We start from the raw sequence: 16,219 nt of genomic DNA, 5'->3' as shown, positions 1-16,219 counted from the left end.
AAGGGGTATTTATTTGGTCCTAGTTTATATTAGGTATCTACAACTACTTTTGCAAAACCTTTTCTCTGCTGTTTAGGAGGGGTACAAGTAAAGTCAGGGCTAGGAGAGTGTAGGGCCAGTGGTGTAATTAAATGCAATTATAGAAATTAATTACAGACGTAATTACATGCAGGTGTTTTTATAAAAAATAACTGTATATATACAAGTACAATGTAAAATAATACAGTGTAAGTGCATTGTATCACACGATTCATTTAAATATTAGTACATAGTTTTAATTATCTGTGGTAACATTTTATTTCAATAGTCCACTTTAGACATTCTCCGAACTATTAGTGTTGGGAACGTTACTTTTTAAAGTAATGCATTACAATATTTTTAAATGCATTTGAAAAGTAACTTGGAGTTTTTTCTTTTTTAAGTTTCAAAGTAATGCGTTACTTTACTAGTAACTTGAAAAAGTAATCCGATTATGTGTCTTGCATTACTCCCAACACTGCCAACTACATACATTAGTAGAATGTCTGCTTAATATCTGCTGACACTTTATTCTGTTCCTTTTTGAAGTCACTAATAGTTGGAGGTGGAGGTGGAGGGTGTTTTCTGATGTAGTTTGTCAGGAGGGTGGGGTAGTCGGACATAACGCCTGTAGCTCCGACTGCAAACGCTGCTTCCATATCGCTCTCCTCATTGCACACAATCAGCTGGACCTGAGATGGCAAAATGAGATGAAATGAATGCTTTTGTATTGGATTGGAACCGTTTTTGCCTTTTATACAACTGAGGAAAGTCCCATATTCACCTGGATGCCCCTCTTGGTCAAGTGTTCAAACAAAGACTTCCGCATTGTCAACCTGAGCATCAATAAACACAGTCAGTCACACATTACAAAACTGACAAATGATGATTCGACCGCTCTAAGACGGATGCCACTCACTTCTGAATGAGATGCACCACAAAGCTTTTCTGCAGAATGGCTTCTTCTGGAATATAAGTCCTGAGAGATCAGACAGAACCACTTGGATTAGTATTAGGTAAATACAATGAGTCAAAACTGTTAACAAGGACACATTAGTTAAACTAACAACAAGCAGATCAGTATTTTAACATCTTTGTGAACGGTAGTTTTCTTTATTTTTAGCTCATGTTAACTCATCTTAACAAATAACTGATGGAGTTGGATAATAAATGTAACCTTACTACAATCTACACACCAACTGATAACTCCGATTGGTTTAAAAAGCTTGCATGGTTATTGAGTTTCAATCCCCCTCACTTTGAACTGTACAGGTATGTTATGGACTGACCTGTTGAAAATCCTGGGCAGGTAGAAGACCAGCAGACTTTCACCCAGAGGAACAAAGGGAAGCAGCCCAGTATAGAAGAGCAATAAAAGCAGTATTCCACGCTTCACAGTGAACATATAAGGCATGGACGGGTTCTACACACAGAGGGAAAACAATTAAAGACAAGCCAAATATGTTTTTTAGAGGGTTGTACATTTGTATGTGTGTAGCAGGGGTGTCAAACTCAGATCGAGGGCCGAAGCTGCTCCAGCACACACACACACACACACACACACCATGTAGTTATCAACTTGTTTAGCTGGATCAGGTGTGTTTGATTCGGGTTAATCAGGGAGTTTGACCCCCCTGATGTATCGGGACAGTACTGTACCTGCTCTTTACATTTAGCCATAACGCCAGACTCTTCAGAAGCCCAAACTGTAATACTTTCTCTGCTGTACTGCTTCACAAGATCAGAGACCTACAACAATATACAAGTGATACCAAGTTATTCATTTCATTTGGAAGAACTAACTAAACATCACTGAAAGAAATGACCACTTGCAGGTGAAGGAGCGAGTCAGATATCTGACAGCAGGACGTTTCCTATTAGATGTCAGAAAACTTTTTTAAGATGTTTATGATTCAGAATGCATCTTAAAGCATCTATCAGATGTTTGTAGACAGCAGATTGCTTTCCAGATGAAGTGATCTTTAACAGACATCTTGCAGACGTTTACTTGTGCTATATCTGTTGATTTATTAACTGCGAATCAATGGATGATTCGTTTGATTGATTCAAACAGCAACATTCTGGAACGATTCATTAAAAGAACCTGTAATGTAATATTAATTAATTAAATTAACGTGCACTTAAAGAGAGTACACTTTCATACACTTCTAAACACGCTATAGGCAACATTTTTGTAAGGGGAATTTCTAATAATATCAAATTAAATGTTTCGCCTTAAAGTACATTTTAAATACTCTGGATTAGTATATATTTGTTGTCTATGTGTGGAGTAACATATTTAAACGTATGAGGTTCCTGATTATAATTTTAACAGTAGTTTGTTATTTATTATTTTATCAATAGAAATGACAGTAAAGAATATTTTAGCTTGCCATAAATGCTCGTCTATTGTCAAAGTAGCCTAATTCTAAAATTATATATAGGCTAAAGATGTACAGTACTTATATCCTACTTAACTGGGTAAAATTTAATTGAAAAAAAGTATCCAAAAACGAAAAAAATAAAAAATAAATATTATATAAAAGTACTCTTAGAAAGTTTGCTAAAGTGTCTTTCTGCTTCACAAGGGCAAGCTTGAACAGGGATGCATTTAAAAAATAGAGAAAGATTATTTCATGACAAATTATATTTTTTAAACCTAACCATAATCCAGAGAAGCATTGAGATTCAGAAACACACTTTTATCAGCAATATGAATTTAATGACAACAGGTAGAAGAGATATTGCAAAAAAAAAAAAAAAAAGAAGATCTTACCTTTTTGATGAGCAAGTCATTGTTTACTTTGATCTCAAGTATAATTGGGATGCTGGGAAATTTCTTAAAGAAATCTTCCAGCAACACAAACTTCCTGTCCTTTCCTGTACTGTAGTGTCCTAACACATGATAACATTACATATTTAATAATTAGCGCTTCACTAAAGTGCTACATAGTGTTCAACTGGAGAGTGTAGAGTTGTATCAAAGTACTTACCAACATTAAATGTGACCTCGAGTCGCTCTTTATAGAGAGGCAAATCCTGCAACATACAAAACAGGATTCAAAGATCATCCCAAATCATAGGAAGATGACAAGAGAAAGTTTAATGTTTAAAATATCTACCTGGAATCTAAGAGACGACACTGTTTGGTCATATCCGGTTTGTCTCATAAGGTTGTCATCATGTGAAATGACAACATGTCCATCTGATGTGATGTGACAGTCCATCTCCAACATCTCAGTCCCCGCAGACACAGCACTACCACACCATGAGATGAACAGATCGTTAGGAGGAGGGAGGAATAGAGGAAGCAGATGTAGCAAAAGAGAAACTCACTGTGTAAACGCTTCCATTGTGTTTTCTATCTTCTCTCCAGAACCTGTTGAAAAAATAATACAGTAATTGTCGTGCTGTTACTTAATGAACACTTATATTATGTTTCGGGCCAATTTGACCTAAACACATTTTTGAGTTGTTGAAAATACTGTTTTTGATATATATATACATGTTTTTATGTATATGGCTAGCAAAGTTTTGGCAATGAGGTGTTATTGAATGTGCAGATGAAATGTATATGATTATGATGTTAGCTAGTTAATTTGACCTGCAAGTGTAATGGTTAATGGCAGCTTAAAACCCAAAATAGAAAAAAATAAAAATAATGTTTTTGTCATGTCAGTTTTTTAACTACCAATGGCAGACACTTTTATAAAAGAATTTACGCTGCATTGAAGATGTGTTTTATATATAAGTTCACAAATGTAAATTTTGCTGAGAATTGAACCCATGATCATGGTGTTGCTAGCATCATACTACTGTTTTAGCTTCAAGAAGAATTTTAAAGAAAAGAAGAAAAAAAGTGTTACATTCTAAAAATATTTTATACAAATATTTAAAACACTGTTTCTAATATTCACATTTTGTGAAAAACGAATGTTTTAAAAAATAAATATTTAATGCAAATTATTATAATTTATTTTTAAAGAGCCACACAGATACAAAAATTACCTGTATTACAGTGTATGATGTAGCTGTCCATCAGTGTAAACAATGTGCAAAGTAATTAAACCAAAAAGTACACGATTTATAAAGTTATTGGCTTCTAAAGTAAGGAGTCAACTATGAATCGCTGAAACGAATCGTTATAGATTTCAAATCTTTTGCCCATCTCTATGTACGTCACTAGAACACTTTGCATAATAATCTCCGCCCACCGTGTTGGGAGAAACGGAAGTCTGACCTGCCCCACCCCCCACGCACAGACGCTCTGGCTGGTGTGAGAGCATCATGTCGAGGAGACCAAGGGGCAAGGAACTCGACCGGAAGTTGAAGTCGGGTGGGGGCTGCCATCTTTTAGCAGAACTTCACTTGCGTTAGCATTCCCATTGACTCCCATTCATTTTGGCGTCACTTTGACAGCGAATAACTTTACATCTGAGGCGTTTAAAGACTCTGTTTGTCCATTATTTATTTCTAAAGATACACGACAATGTATAAAGGGCTCCATTACCTTCTATGTTACATTATGGCCCCGTATAAACAGTTTTTGTAAAAAATAGGCTAACGATTGCGTCATAACCACTCGGCTCTCTGTCGCATTACCGTACAGACAGGAGGAGAAGCTCGCAGGCAATTAACTTAATATGGCGTACTGGCGTTACATTTTAAAATACTATACAAAATAATCAATCAGAATACTTACTCCTGCTCACTCACGACAAAGAACTCCCCGCTCAAGCTCGCCGTCTCTGCAAGATTAACGATGGCAGTTTGCACGCACAGCCACTTAGAAGATTTACATCTGTCAGACAGGTTGCTGACGTCGTCAAGCTTCGTTTGAGTCTGCGCGTCAGAAACGGAAGTGCTAAAAAACGCTAAAACTGGGCTTCATTTGTCTCAATTGAGTTCCAATGGGGTCGCTGTGTCCATTTCTTTTACTGTCTATGCGAGGAGACGGTGTGCTTTTAATTGTAAAGGCAAGTTTGTTTTATTTTCACTGCCAATTTTAAAATGATATTTTGACAAAATGACAATGTTTTTTTTAACCTTGGATGGATTTAAACCTATTGTACAGGACTTATAAACAGTGATAGGAAGCTTAGAATTTTCATCTTACTGGCTCTTTAATAATATGTTAGAAATAATCTTAAAGGTTTACTGTTTTTACCTTTACAAATAAAATAAAAAATCCAATTATGGTCAGATTACAATTACTATAACACAGAACATCCATACCCAGAATTTGAACCCATTTTTAAGTACTTTATTATTATTTTTAAGTATTAAAAGAGTTATGTATTATTAGTTATGTACATAAGTTGTAATTATATCAAAGTAGTGCCACTTAAATTGAAAAGAACATGGTCCACTTGCCTGCTCTGTGTGAAATGTTTCTGCAGAAGAATTTCAGCTGTTTCCTCTTATGAAGAATCCAGGGATTGTGTAGAAAGTACAGCGAGCAAACGACATAAAGCCCAACAGCCAAGCAGAGGAGAAGAATCCCACTCAGGACGTCCATGCTGAAAACTCTTTAACCAGCCAATTCCTCACTAACTGCTCTTTGATAGAATTAAGTTACAGTTTCTATAAATCAAATATCAGAATCAGCAGCTCTTCACAGTCTGAGTTGAGCTGTTTTGAAACAGTTCTGTGCTCTTTTGCTTTATGTGTGTTATCTGTTGAAGCTTTTATGCTATGTATTCTGTTTAACTGAACATGTGATCGTGCGTAAGACTTGGGTTTGTGGTTAGGTACCAACTGATATCCAAAAAAGAAAATAATGCTATTTCACTGAACAAAGAAATCAAATCTCATATCTTATTCATATACTTTCGTCGAGACTGTGAACCAAGAATCTTTGAAACCTTATAAAAATAATCATAAGGTTTTGAGATGGTTGTGAAAAGACGTATTTTATCCCTTATCTGAACTGAAGGTGGTTTGTGGTCATTGTTTCACAAGCTCCACATGAATCAAACCTTCTGACTCGACCAAATCAACACTTCTGCTTGAGTAATAACACAGGGCTGTTGGAGTAACGCATGACAAGCTCTTTCTAAGAACTGAGATGCATTTTGAAGAATATCCTTTTTTTTCATGTCATTATGGCTTGAAAATTCCCCGTGATGTCATCATGATGATGTAATGTCAAATGTTTTCTGACTTAATGTTAATGGCTGAATCTGAATCCATCCCATGTGTAATCTGGAAGGTGGGACTAGTTAAACAGAGGTAAAGGTTGAAGACTACACCTTTGCCAAATACAACAGATTTTACCTCAAAATGACCCCAGCATATTTTAGTAACTTTGACTGGAATTGAGCCTTTGGGCAAACTCCAGTGAAACCTGGTCTGAATGTCCGAGCAGCATCATGTGCACAGACAGTCATACAGAAGATCATAGTCACACAACAATCAAAACACGGGAAATACTTCCTCATACTCCATATGATTGAGCAGTTTACATTAAATCACCATAGCTACAATATCTTTTCATTGTATTACCATTAAAAAAAAATACCAAGTCAAACTAACCAGACATTATAAACTACCGTTCAATATTTTGTTTATGGTGAAAAAATAATAATAAACACACACACACGCACACACACGCGCACACACACACACACACACACACACACACACGCACACACGCACACACACACACACACACACACACTATTGCAGTATAGTCATATTGGCAGGTTGAGATTTTGAGAAATGTACTTTAAATGATGAATTATACCATAAATGATATGGTAGTTCATACACTGAAAAAAATAATACAAGAAAATCCTATTTCAGTTTTCATCTTCAAAATTTCACCTTTAATTCATTTTACGTGCTGTTTCTTTGTAATTTTGCAATATCTGAGTCAACATTTTTTCCCCCACATTATTATTATTATTTGTTTTTTTTCAGTAAAACTCAGCTTTTATTTGAATGAATCATACATCTTAGATTATTTTATAGTGAAATTACCTTTGATGTGATGTTAAACAATTGACAGTTTTTCTCCATATTGCTAAGGAAACTTTTTTACTGTATAGCATTTAAAAAATTTTTTTTTATTATTAATTCTTTGGGGTAAAACTTGTACATTTTAATAATAAAATATTTTTTTCAACAATTTCCACCAGTAATTGATTATAAATATAACATAATTCAATAATGTACAGTAAATCAAAGAATCCAAAAATATACTATCCATAATCACACTTCCAGTGTTAGTATCAGATTAAATATCATTATAAGAAAATCAAAGTTTTTCAAAATGTTTTCTTATAGCTGATAAATATACCTCTGGCCTGTCTCACCCTCATCAAGTCGCAACATTTCCATTAATAGTGTTCACATTTTAACAAATGAACACAATGAAAAGAGTTCGTGAGTGTGAAGTGTAACCAATGCTTTTGTATATTCATATGAATAACAGTATGTTTATGCTCTTAAAATTACAGATCTGAAAAAACTTTAACATCCAGTGTTTTATATAGTAGAAAAAAGGTCCATTAGATTATTAAAATGTTCTTAACACTTTAAAAACCTTGAAAAAAAGGGGTTTGTGGAACCATGGTCCATTCAAATGAAACTCTATTGAAATCTATTGTAGGCATTACCAGGTCTTGCAACTTTTTAAGTAAGCGGATTTAAATAAGGCACAATTCCTCACACTAAACGGCCTCATTGCCGCTAATGTAGCATGAATGGAGCCTGTCGTGCTACTGTTGCTTAAAGACACACACCTGGGCTCGCATAAACACATTAGCTGCCATTAGGCCTTACAGTCCCTATAAACTCTAAACGGACGCACGCTGTAGTCAGTAATGACATCCACCCCCCTGTGAGAGCGACACCTCCACTTCCCCTGTCTCTCACAGCCCCGCTTTATCACCCGCCTGTGAGTCCACAGCGCAAACAACAACTACAACAACAACTGACCCTCCGAGCTCGTATTAACATCAGAATATGAGTCTCTCATTGCTGCAGGGATGATGTCTGGATTCAAGATAGCATATTAACACTTCTGGTCCCATCATCCTGAAGTCAATGGTTTTTTTTTTTTTTTTTGTTAAATGCATGAAATAAGGTCTGTGGTGAACACAAGCTTAAGATATTTTCATGTTTTATTCTACTACATAAAGACTTTGCTTGTCTATAAAAAAGCAGTTGTTTGGTTAAATGGGCATTAAACGTGATCAAGTTGAACATATAAATCCATAATCACTTTTTGGGTTCATAATCACACTCTTGTTAACTATTCTAACTCAAACTTTCAGGGACGGTTTTACAATAAAGACTGAAAGAGTTCAAGAGATCATGCGACCAAAGTGTAGTTTGTTTATAACACACATTTAGCTTTTAATTTCTGGTGATTGTACTCAGTATGGAAGCCCATTTCCGCCACAAAATAAGAAATAAAACAAGGTAATTGTGACTTTTTATCTTACAATTTAGAATTGTTTTCTGATATAAACCTGCAATTGTCGAATCAAATAAAATCAAATCATTTTGTTGTCACATCATCACAGCACATGTGCCTTAGTGAGTGAAATGTGAGTTACACATGAGTTATAAAGTCAAAATTGTGATAAAAAAAGTTGCAACTACCTTGTTTTATTTTTTATTTAGTGTTGGAAATGGGCTTGCATAATTTAGTCTCTTAAACTGTGTAAAACATGTACGAATTATAAATTTTCTTAATAATCGAAAAGCCACTGGAAAATCCTTTTGGGTTTTTGTTGAAGGAAAAGGGTGATGTGAACTTAAGGGTCATCCTACAAAAATATGCAGTGCTTTTATAATGTCCTGCTCAACAAACATCATCTGAAACATATGTTAAACTGTCAAAAGACATTTGGATGGTGTCTGAACGTCAGTGTTTACCTAAGAGACCAAACTGCAGCAGTGACCAAACTGTCCGTCAAACGCCTCCACCTGCAAGCCCACCCTCACCACCAACTGAGAGAGAAGAACAGAGCTGAGGGCAAAGGCCAACATTAAACTAGACATCAAATCCTCTTAGAATTACCTAATGATAGATCTAGTGTTCCTCATCCGGTCAACTGTAAAACCATATATGGCTAGCGGAAGTGGTTCAGACAGTCCATATACAGTTGTGCCATTACATCATGTAAGTGGCATTCATTCACAAAGCATTTTCAGTGTGACCTTCCTCTTTCTTCTCATTGTGGGAGAAAAACCAACCCGACACCAGCTCAGTCAGCAGTTCGATCCATGAGAATCAGGTTGTGAGCGAGTCAAGCACATGCTTTCTCAAAACATAACCCACCAACACACACACACACACACACACACACATATATATATATATATATATATATATATATATATAAATAAATAAATAAGTAAATAAATATCCATGCATTTTCTAAACACTTGTCCTATGGGGTTATTGGAATACTGTACTATTATAATATAATATAATATAATATAATATAATATAATATAATATAATATAATATAATATAATATAATATAATATAATATAATATAATATTTAAATTATGGCTCAGTTTGCTTATATTAGTGTAATGCATAACATGGATCAAAATAATAGTTTTAAAGAATTTATTATATAAGTTAATTTCAACATATACATTCTTTTTATTACCATTAGTTATTAGCGTATTATGTACAAATGTGAATTCAAATGAACATAATATATATTTTATAAATGATCATTAATCCAGGTTAATATATGCTCTAAAAATGTTATATTTCTAGCATGATAGCTAATGCGTTAACTAGTTTTAACAAACTGAATTAGTTTAAAACTAATTTATGTAATACATTTACCATGAATTAATAAAAATATATACTATTTCACAGTGTTTTTTTTTTTTACTGTAGTGTCGTGTTTCTGTTCTAGCTCCTCTCTCTCTGTGTGTGTGTGTGTGTGTGTGTATATATATATATATATATATATATATATATAATTATATATATATATATATATATATATATATATATATATATATATATATATATATATATATATATATATATATATATATATATATATAATTATATATATATATATATATATATATATATATATATATAATTATTATTATTTATTGACTTTTTAATCATATCCATAGGAGCAATTATTTATTTAGTAATTTTGGATACAATTTTCACATTCAAAGATATGCATATGAAATTAATAGGGCCTCTTTATAGAAGAAACATCTGAGAAGTGAAATATTTCAGTGACAGTCTCCATTGACTGTCTAAGAGATCTACATTAAAATATACATATATACAAATATATATATATGTGTGTGTGTGTGTGTGTGTGTGTATTTCTTCTTTCTTTCTGTGGGTACAATGTGATGCAGATCAATAAAATGTAGAGAGATTCACATATACCTGTCAAAGCAGGAACTAGTTAATACAAATCCGTGTCTAAAAACTACTAGCTTTGGATTTTTCTTACAGCTTTAGCCGTTTGAAAGTAACATCACATACATTAACATACACTGATGTTTTAGGTTTGATGTGCTAAGCAATGTAAGACAGTGTTTATTTAGCCCGTGTGTTAAGAGCAGGAATGCTGGGCCCAAAAGATGGACCGTGAAGAAACAGAAGAAGAGGGAAGACGTGTGAAGACCTCACCATTTGGTAAACGTGTGAAGGTGCACTCACCTATATAATGCACAAGGAGACAAACGCAGAGACATTAGAAGAGAAGATACAGAAAGGAACAGTCTTCAGAAGCAGGAAAGAAGACAAGCAGAAGACTTTGAAACAGTATTTCTCCATTATGAAAGCTCAGTGAGCGAGGTGTTGAGTTGACACTGATAAACCCAGAAGTGAAGCAAGGACAAAAAACATGCTGGGTGTGGAAATGTACCCTAGTTTGGCCCTGGGACCTCAGAGACTGAGCGACTGCTATTATAGAGGTAAGAGAGACGTTCACTGCAATCGCTGGAAAAATCATAGAAAGAAGCATGAATTTTATTTAGCATGTGAGTGTAAATGCAGAGATTTATTTAATAAGTTAGTATGTAAGTGCTTGCAGACATTTTACTCCTAAAATTAAAGTTTCTACTGTTCTTCTGTGATGCCATAGGAGAAACATTTTGGTTCCCCAAATATTTTTATATTTGTATTAGTATTTATTTTTGCATTTTCTGTTTTATTTTTGCTTTTAAAGTTCTATCCATTATTTTTAAAGTTGTCATTATGTTTCTTTTTTTTTAAAGGACTGTATAGTCTACATATTAGTTTTATTAAGTTAAACTAAAAGAAAATGAGAGATGCATTTGCAGGTTTTATTTTTAGAATGTTTTAAAGAACAGGTCTTAAAAGAACCATTTTTGTCCGCTATAAAAAAGCTTTTTATTCAAGGAATTATTCTATGGATGTTAAAGGTTCTTCAAGGAACCAAAAAAATGCCAATAAAGAACCTTTATTTTTAAGAATATAAGATGTATAATGAGTGCTAAGAAGAATGAAGTCTCAAATATTTTATAGAGACTAAAAGTACATTAGAAGACTTTTCCTGCACATTTGACTGATAGAAAACTCAAAGTCATAGTTATGTGCTTCAAAACTTCACAAAATTATCATGTTCTGAAAAATAAAGGTTCCAGAAAGGAGGGGGTTTGTAATGATGCCATAGAACCACCATTTTTGCTTCGCCAAGCATCCTTTCAGTTAGCAGTTCTTTAAAGAAGTGTGAAATACATTTTAACAGTTTAAAGAACCTTTTTTAACTGGATACATTCCATGGATGTTAAAGGCTCTTCATGGAACAATCAAGGCCAATAAGTGTAAATTCTAACATACAGATGTCACTGTCTGCGTGCTCATCTCTTCTAGAACATGAACCCCCAGCACATGTGCCACTTTATCCTACTACGTGTGAGATGTCAGCTCGTGGGCTTCCCCCTCGACTGCTGCAGCCCCCTCCTGCCACTGCAGAGACTCCCGGGGCTCCACAGGACAACGTCAAGATGGAGCTTGAGAATGCTTCGCTGTGGAAACAGTTCAGCACAGTTGGTACGGAGATGATCGTGACTAAGAAGGGCAGGTGAGCACATTTGGAGTATGGAAAGAAATAGTCTATATTGCATCTGAAAAATGCTAGTTTGGAACATTTTGGCCAGTCTGCTAACTTTTCATATTTTTAACCTCTTTTCTTTCAGGAGAATGTTTCCACAGCTGCGAGTGAAGCTGTCAGGGCTGAACCCATCACTGCGTTACATTCTTCTTTTAGACATTGTACCTGTTGATTCCTCTCGCTATCGATTTCAAGACAACAGCTGGCAGGTGGTTGGAGGAGCGGAGGCTCGGCTGCCGGACCGTGTCTTCATCCACCCGGACTCTCCTGCGACTGGAGAACACTGGCAGAACCGCACCATATCCTTCCACCGAGCCAAACTCACCAATAACACTCTGGATGCACAAGGATATGTGAGTTAAATGTGTCTTTCAATATCAGTATTCAAATTTGGGTTACACTTTAGCCCTCCCTATTAACTAGTTACTTATTAGCATGCATGTTGGCTATTTATAAGTACTTATATTCATTATTCTCACATTAATGCCATATATATATATATGGCACTTTTGATATTGTGTAATTTTAGTGTCTAGATTTGAACTCTTAAACAGAACATTTTGGTTCATTACATAATAATAAGTTATTTTGAAGCGTAATTTTGGTTTTGCCATTATGTCTTTGTTAAATAATTCCTCAGTACCTCAGCAATACCACAGCTTTGACGGTGGTTTCCATCTCTTTCCCCTAAAGATCATTCTCCACTCTCTGCATCGCTACCAGCCACGAGTCCATGTGATCGAAGCCCGTGATGTGCTGATGTGGGGAAGAGCCCAGCACTCTTTCACCTTCCCCGAAACACAGTTTATTACAGTCACTGCATACCAGAACAGCAAGGTGAAAGAAAAATACCTTTCTCTCTCTCTCTATATATATATTCAATTAGTGCAACTAATAAACTAACTAGTGTTTTTTTTTTCAATCTTGTTTTCTCCTAGATTACTGAACTGAAGATTAACTCAAATCCTTTTGCGAAAGGCTTTAGAGAGAATGGCATGAACTGCAAAAAGTAAGTTAAATCTGATAAACCAATATAACTTAATAATTAACTAATAGTAGCCAAATCATTTCTTGTTTAAACACAAAAACATCCTTAGACATCTGGACTGAGAACAAAATATAAGTTTTCTGTTGTTTTCCTCAGACAAAGAGAGGCAAGACTGAAGAGGAAAATCCCTTCCAGTCAAGATGAATGTTTGGATATTGGTGAGGATACTGATGTCTTGTTTACATCAGAATCTACGACTTTACAAAACCAAGACATAAATGAAACATAAAAAAAAATGCATGAGATGTTACCAGTTTTTTTTTTTTTTAAATATACATTTACTCTTATCCCGAAACAATACTTTACTAAAAATGTACTTGGTTTCCCAAACATTGCTTTCTTGCTTTATGACACTATTCTCTCTTTATTCCTCTTTCAGAGTCATGTGACCCATGTGATTCTACTGAGCTCCTACCACAGTCGGTGGAAATTCCAAACTCCGCCCTCTCCATTATAAACTCCGCCCTCCCAATAACAGACTCAGGTTTTCATACAGAAGTTCCATCCCTTCCAGATCAGACAGTCTCTGACCAGCCCCTAGAATTCTTGACCTCTGAGATTTCCTCAATGGAGAGTCAACAACAGACATCCTCTGAAAACAATGTAAATGACACACTGATGGATGGGTAAGTGCTGTAACCTCCTGGCTTCGTTAACAGCAGCTTTCAATGTTTTGGGGCATATTTATCGAAGATAGTCTTACTTTTTGTTACAGGTCTGGACAAATGATGGGCCTTTCTGGATATACATCAACTTTCCCAACTCGTCAGCTCAGCTCAGCTCATGCATCAGTGCCTCAGTCATCTTCCATCTATTCCATGGTGTCCTCCACACAGAACTCTGAGCTTCAGCTTCCCCAGTCTTCAATGGTTTCATCACAACCCTCTATGTCCACATATTCCTCTATGCCTTCATCAGACTTTCCTGGTCTAAATACCTCTACAACCTCTCCCCCAGGCTCTTCATACCCTCCCATCTCTCACTCCAGCTCTCCGCACCTTCTCCCCTCATCATCCTACCACTCTCTTCTCCCAACAGACCAATCCCAGGACAACCTAAGCCCCCATACACCTACAAATCCACCTTTCCAGTCTATCCCCTCCTCTTCTTGTCAAAGTTCTGGGTTAACCATTGACCCTGGCCAAAATCAAGTGGATGATGGAGGATTACACTCATCTGACGAAGTGACTCCTGCAGTCCGAAACCCAACCCAAACTGCCTTTCCCTTCCCTCCGGTGCAATCCTCAAATGACCCCGATCCAACATCCCCTCCATGTCAAAGTCTACCCCAATCTGTTCTACCCTTTCAGCCAGTGCCACAGTGCAACCCAAACCAAATTCCCACCCCTTCTGACCCAAATACAACTCCAACCGCATTCCCCTTCCCTCCGGCAGCACAGCCAACACCTTCCAATCCAAACCCAATGGGTTTCCCCTTTCCCCCTGTTCAACAGAACCATAGCCACAACTTGGGTACCGCAATTCATCCAACAACTGGATACTTTTCATTGCCTTCCACCAATGTTATCCATCAAGGCCCAATGCAATCCATTCCCAACACACTGCAGCCTACAACAGCATATCAAGTCCCTTCATTCCCTGCATCTCTACCCAAACACACCAATCCTGGGTCTCTCCAAAACCCTGCACCAACTCTCACCTCTCACACTTCCTACCCCTTCTCAACTCCTATCCCATCTGGTCCACATCCTCTCCAGAGTCTGACTCTGCCCTCATCTAGCTCTTTCCATAGTGTCCCTGCGATCCCGAATACAACTCAAATTCAATCTACATTTTCCCAGTCCTACCCTAATCCCTCTTTCCATCACATGCCACCCCAAACGGCAAACCCCTGTCAGATTACCTCCCAGTCTTTTCCCCCAATCCAAACCGCAAGTACCTCCCAGTTACTATCTCAGTTTAATCCCCAGGTTCCTCAAGCCTCGACCCATCCACAATGCCCTTCCTCTTCAAACGCATATCCTGCTGTAGCTCCCACTGAGATAGGCACCTTCTCGCAGCTCAGTTCCACTGCCCCCTATCTGCCAGATATGGTACTGCACCCTTCATTACTCCCTTCTCTTGATTCCTCTCTCTCCTCCTCTGCTCCCCCCCCATCCCTTTATAACCCTTTTCCTCCCTACCCACTCCGTCTTTGTCAGGATCCTCGGTCCACCCTGCATTTACCCCTGAGGCATATTTATAGACAGCCACAGCATGCCCATGCTCATGGCCAGGGCTCTTACTTTGACCTTAGCGGAAGAGCAGTATTCTGAGAATAAAGAGAAAAACAACATGTTAGACAAAGTTTGCATGAAGATTGTGATGTCTGCATTAATCAGCAACTTTGCTCTGAAGATGATGGAAGCACTGTACATTTTATGACTGCATTGGAAGACCTGTTAGACAAAAAGAGACAAACCAAAGCGTAGTTTAAAATGTAAAACTTCTTAGTGTTTATGACTGACAAAGAAGTTTAGATTGTTTTTGCTTTATCCTGACTATGCTTTGTGAAGTTGAATAATGATCTATATTATTTCCTAGTTCTATTTGTATGCCTAAATTACAAAATAAAGTTTGAATGAGTTTAACTGTATTTTTATTTTTGTATAATCTTGTGTTTGTGTGTGTGTGTGTGTGTGTGTACATACGAATCCACATTCTCTGGTGGGTCCAAAAGGCATTTGGACACTTTAAACACTTAACACACACTTTAATGTTTAAATGTCATTGCATCAGAAACAAAAATTAAAAAAGTGGCATACACAAAATAATATTGCTAGACCTTAGTCTGTTTACATATAAAGACCTTGCACATTCATACCTTACAACACACCAGAGGTTTTATTCCTGTCATAAAATGCCAACAATTGGCAAATCTAATTTAGTTGGATAAATAATGAAGCAAATAGTTAACATTTTAGTTTGCTTTTCCAGATGCTCTATTCTTAAAAACTGTGAGGAACATATTGAAACTTTTAAAAACTTTTGACAAAAAAAATGAGGACATGGCTGATGCACTTTGCTGGCCAATCATGATAACATATGAGTGACTTGTTAAG

At 36.2% G+C, this 16,219-nt stretch overlaps 2 protein-coding genes across 2 annotated transcripts; one reads left to right on the top strand and one right to left on the bottom strand.

Moving 5' to 3' along the window:
* Positions 1–30: 30 nt before the first annotated feature.
* Positions 31–5,664, bottom strand: gdpd3b (glycerophosphodiester phosphodiesterase domain containing 3b). Its single transcript, XM_052611057.1, has 10 exons — positions 5,392–5,664; positions 3,355–3,397; positions 3,141–3,276; positions 3,012–3,057; positions 2,795–2,913; positions 1,678–1,767; positions 1,308–1,441; positions 938–997; positions 803–854; positions 31–710 (listed from the first exon to the last, which is right to left on the bottom strand). Exons 1-10 carry the CDS (start codon positions 5,534–5,536, stop codon positions 513–515), a joined length of 1,023 nt encoding a protein of 340 aa, XP_052467017.1. The 5' UTR covers positions 5,537–5,664; the 3' UTR covers positions 31–512.
* Positions 5,665–10,743: 5,079 nt separating this feature from the next.
* Positions 10,744–15,753, top strand: tbx6 (T-box transcription factor 6). The gene is made up of 8 exons (XM_052611050.1): positions 10,744–10,946; positions 11,869–12,079; positions 12,195–12,462; positions 12,803–12,946; positions 13,048–13,118; positions 13,254–13,315; positions 13,537–13,783; positions 13,873–15,753. Exons 1-8 carry the CDS (start codon positions 10,877–10,879, stop codon positions 15,431–15,433), a joined length of 2,634 nt encoding a protein of 877 aa, XP_052467010.1. The 5' UTR covers positions 10,744–10,876; the 3' UTR covers positions 15,434–15,753.
* Positions 15,754–16,219: the final 466 nt, after the last annotated feature.

This window comes from Carassius gibelio, chromosome A12, assembly GCF_023724105.1.
Source record: "Carassius gibelio isolate Cgi1373 ecotype wild population from Czech Republic chromosome A12, carGib1.2-hapl.c, whole genome shotgun sequence".
Taxonomy (NCBI): domain Eukaryota; kingdom Metazoa; phylum Chordata; class Actinopteri; order Cypriniformes; family Cyprinidae; genus Carassius; species Carassius gibelio.
Note: the sequence above shows the minus strand (reverse complement) of the source record. Positions and strands in the feature narration are given on the sequence as shown.

Excerpts from the sequence above, each read along its gene's own strand:
- gdpd3b (XM_052611057.1), bottom strand. The coding sequence starts at position 5,536 with ATGGACGTCCTGAGTGGGATTCTTCTCCTCTGCTTGGCTGTTGGGCTT. Across the intron at positions 2,914-3,011 it reads CGAGGTCACATTTAATGTTG|GACACTACAGTACAGGAAAG; the intron begins GTAAGTACTTTG and ends ATCATGTGTTAG. Across the intron at positions 855-937 it reads GTGGTGCATCTCATTCAGAA|GTTGACAATGCGGAAGTCTT; the intron begins GTGAGTGGCATC and ends ATTGATGCTCAG.
- tbx6 (XM_052611050.1), top strand. The coding sequence starts at position 10,877 with ATGCTGGGTGTGGAAATGTACCCTAGTTTGGCCCTGGGACCTCAGAGA. Across the intron at positions 10,947-11,868 it reads GAGCGACTGCTATTATAGAG|AACATGAACCCCCAGCACAT; the intron begins GTAAGAGAGACG and ends CATCTCTTCTAG. Across the intron at positions 12,947-13,047 it reads CTGCATACCAGAACAGCAAG|ATTACTGAACTGAAGATTAA; the intron begins GTGAAAGAAAAA and ends GTTTTCTCCTAG.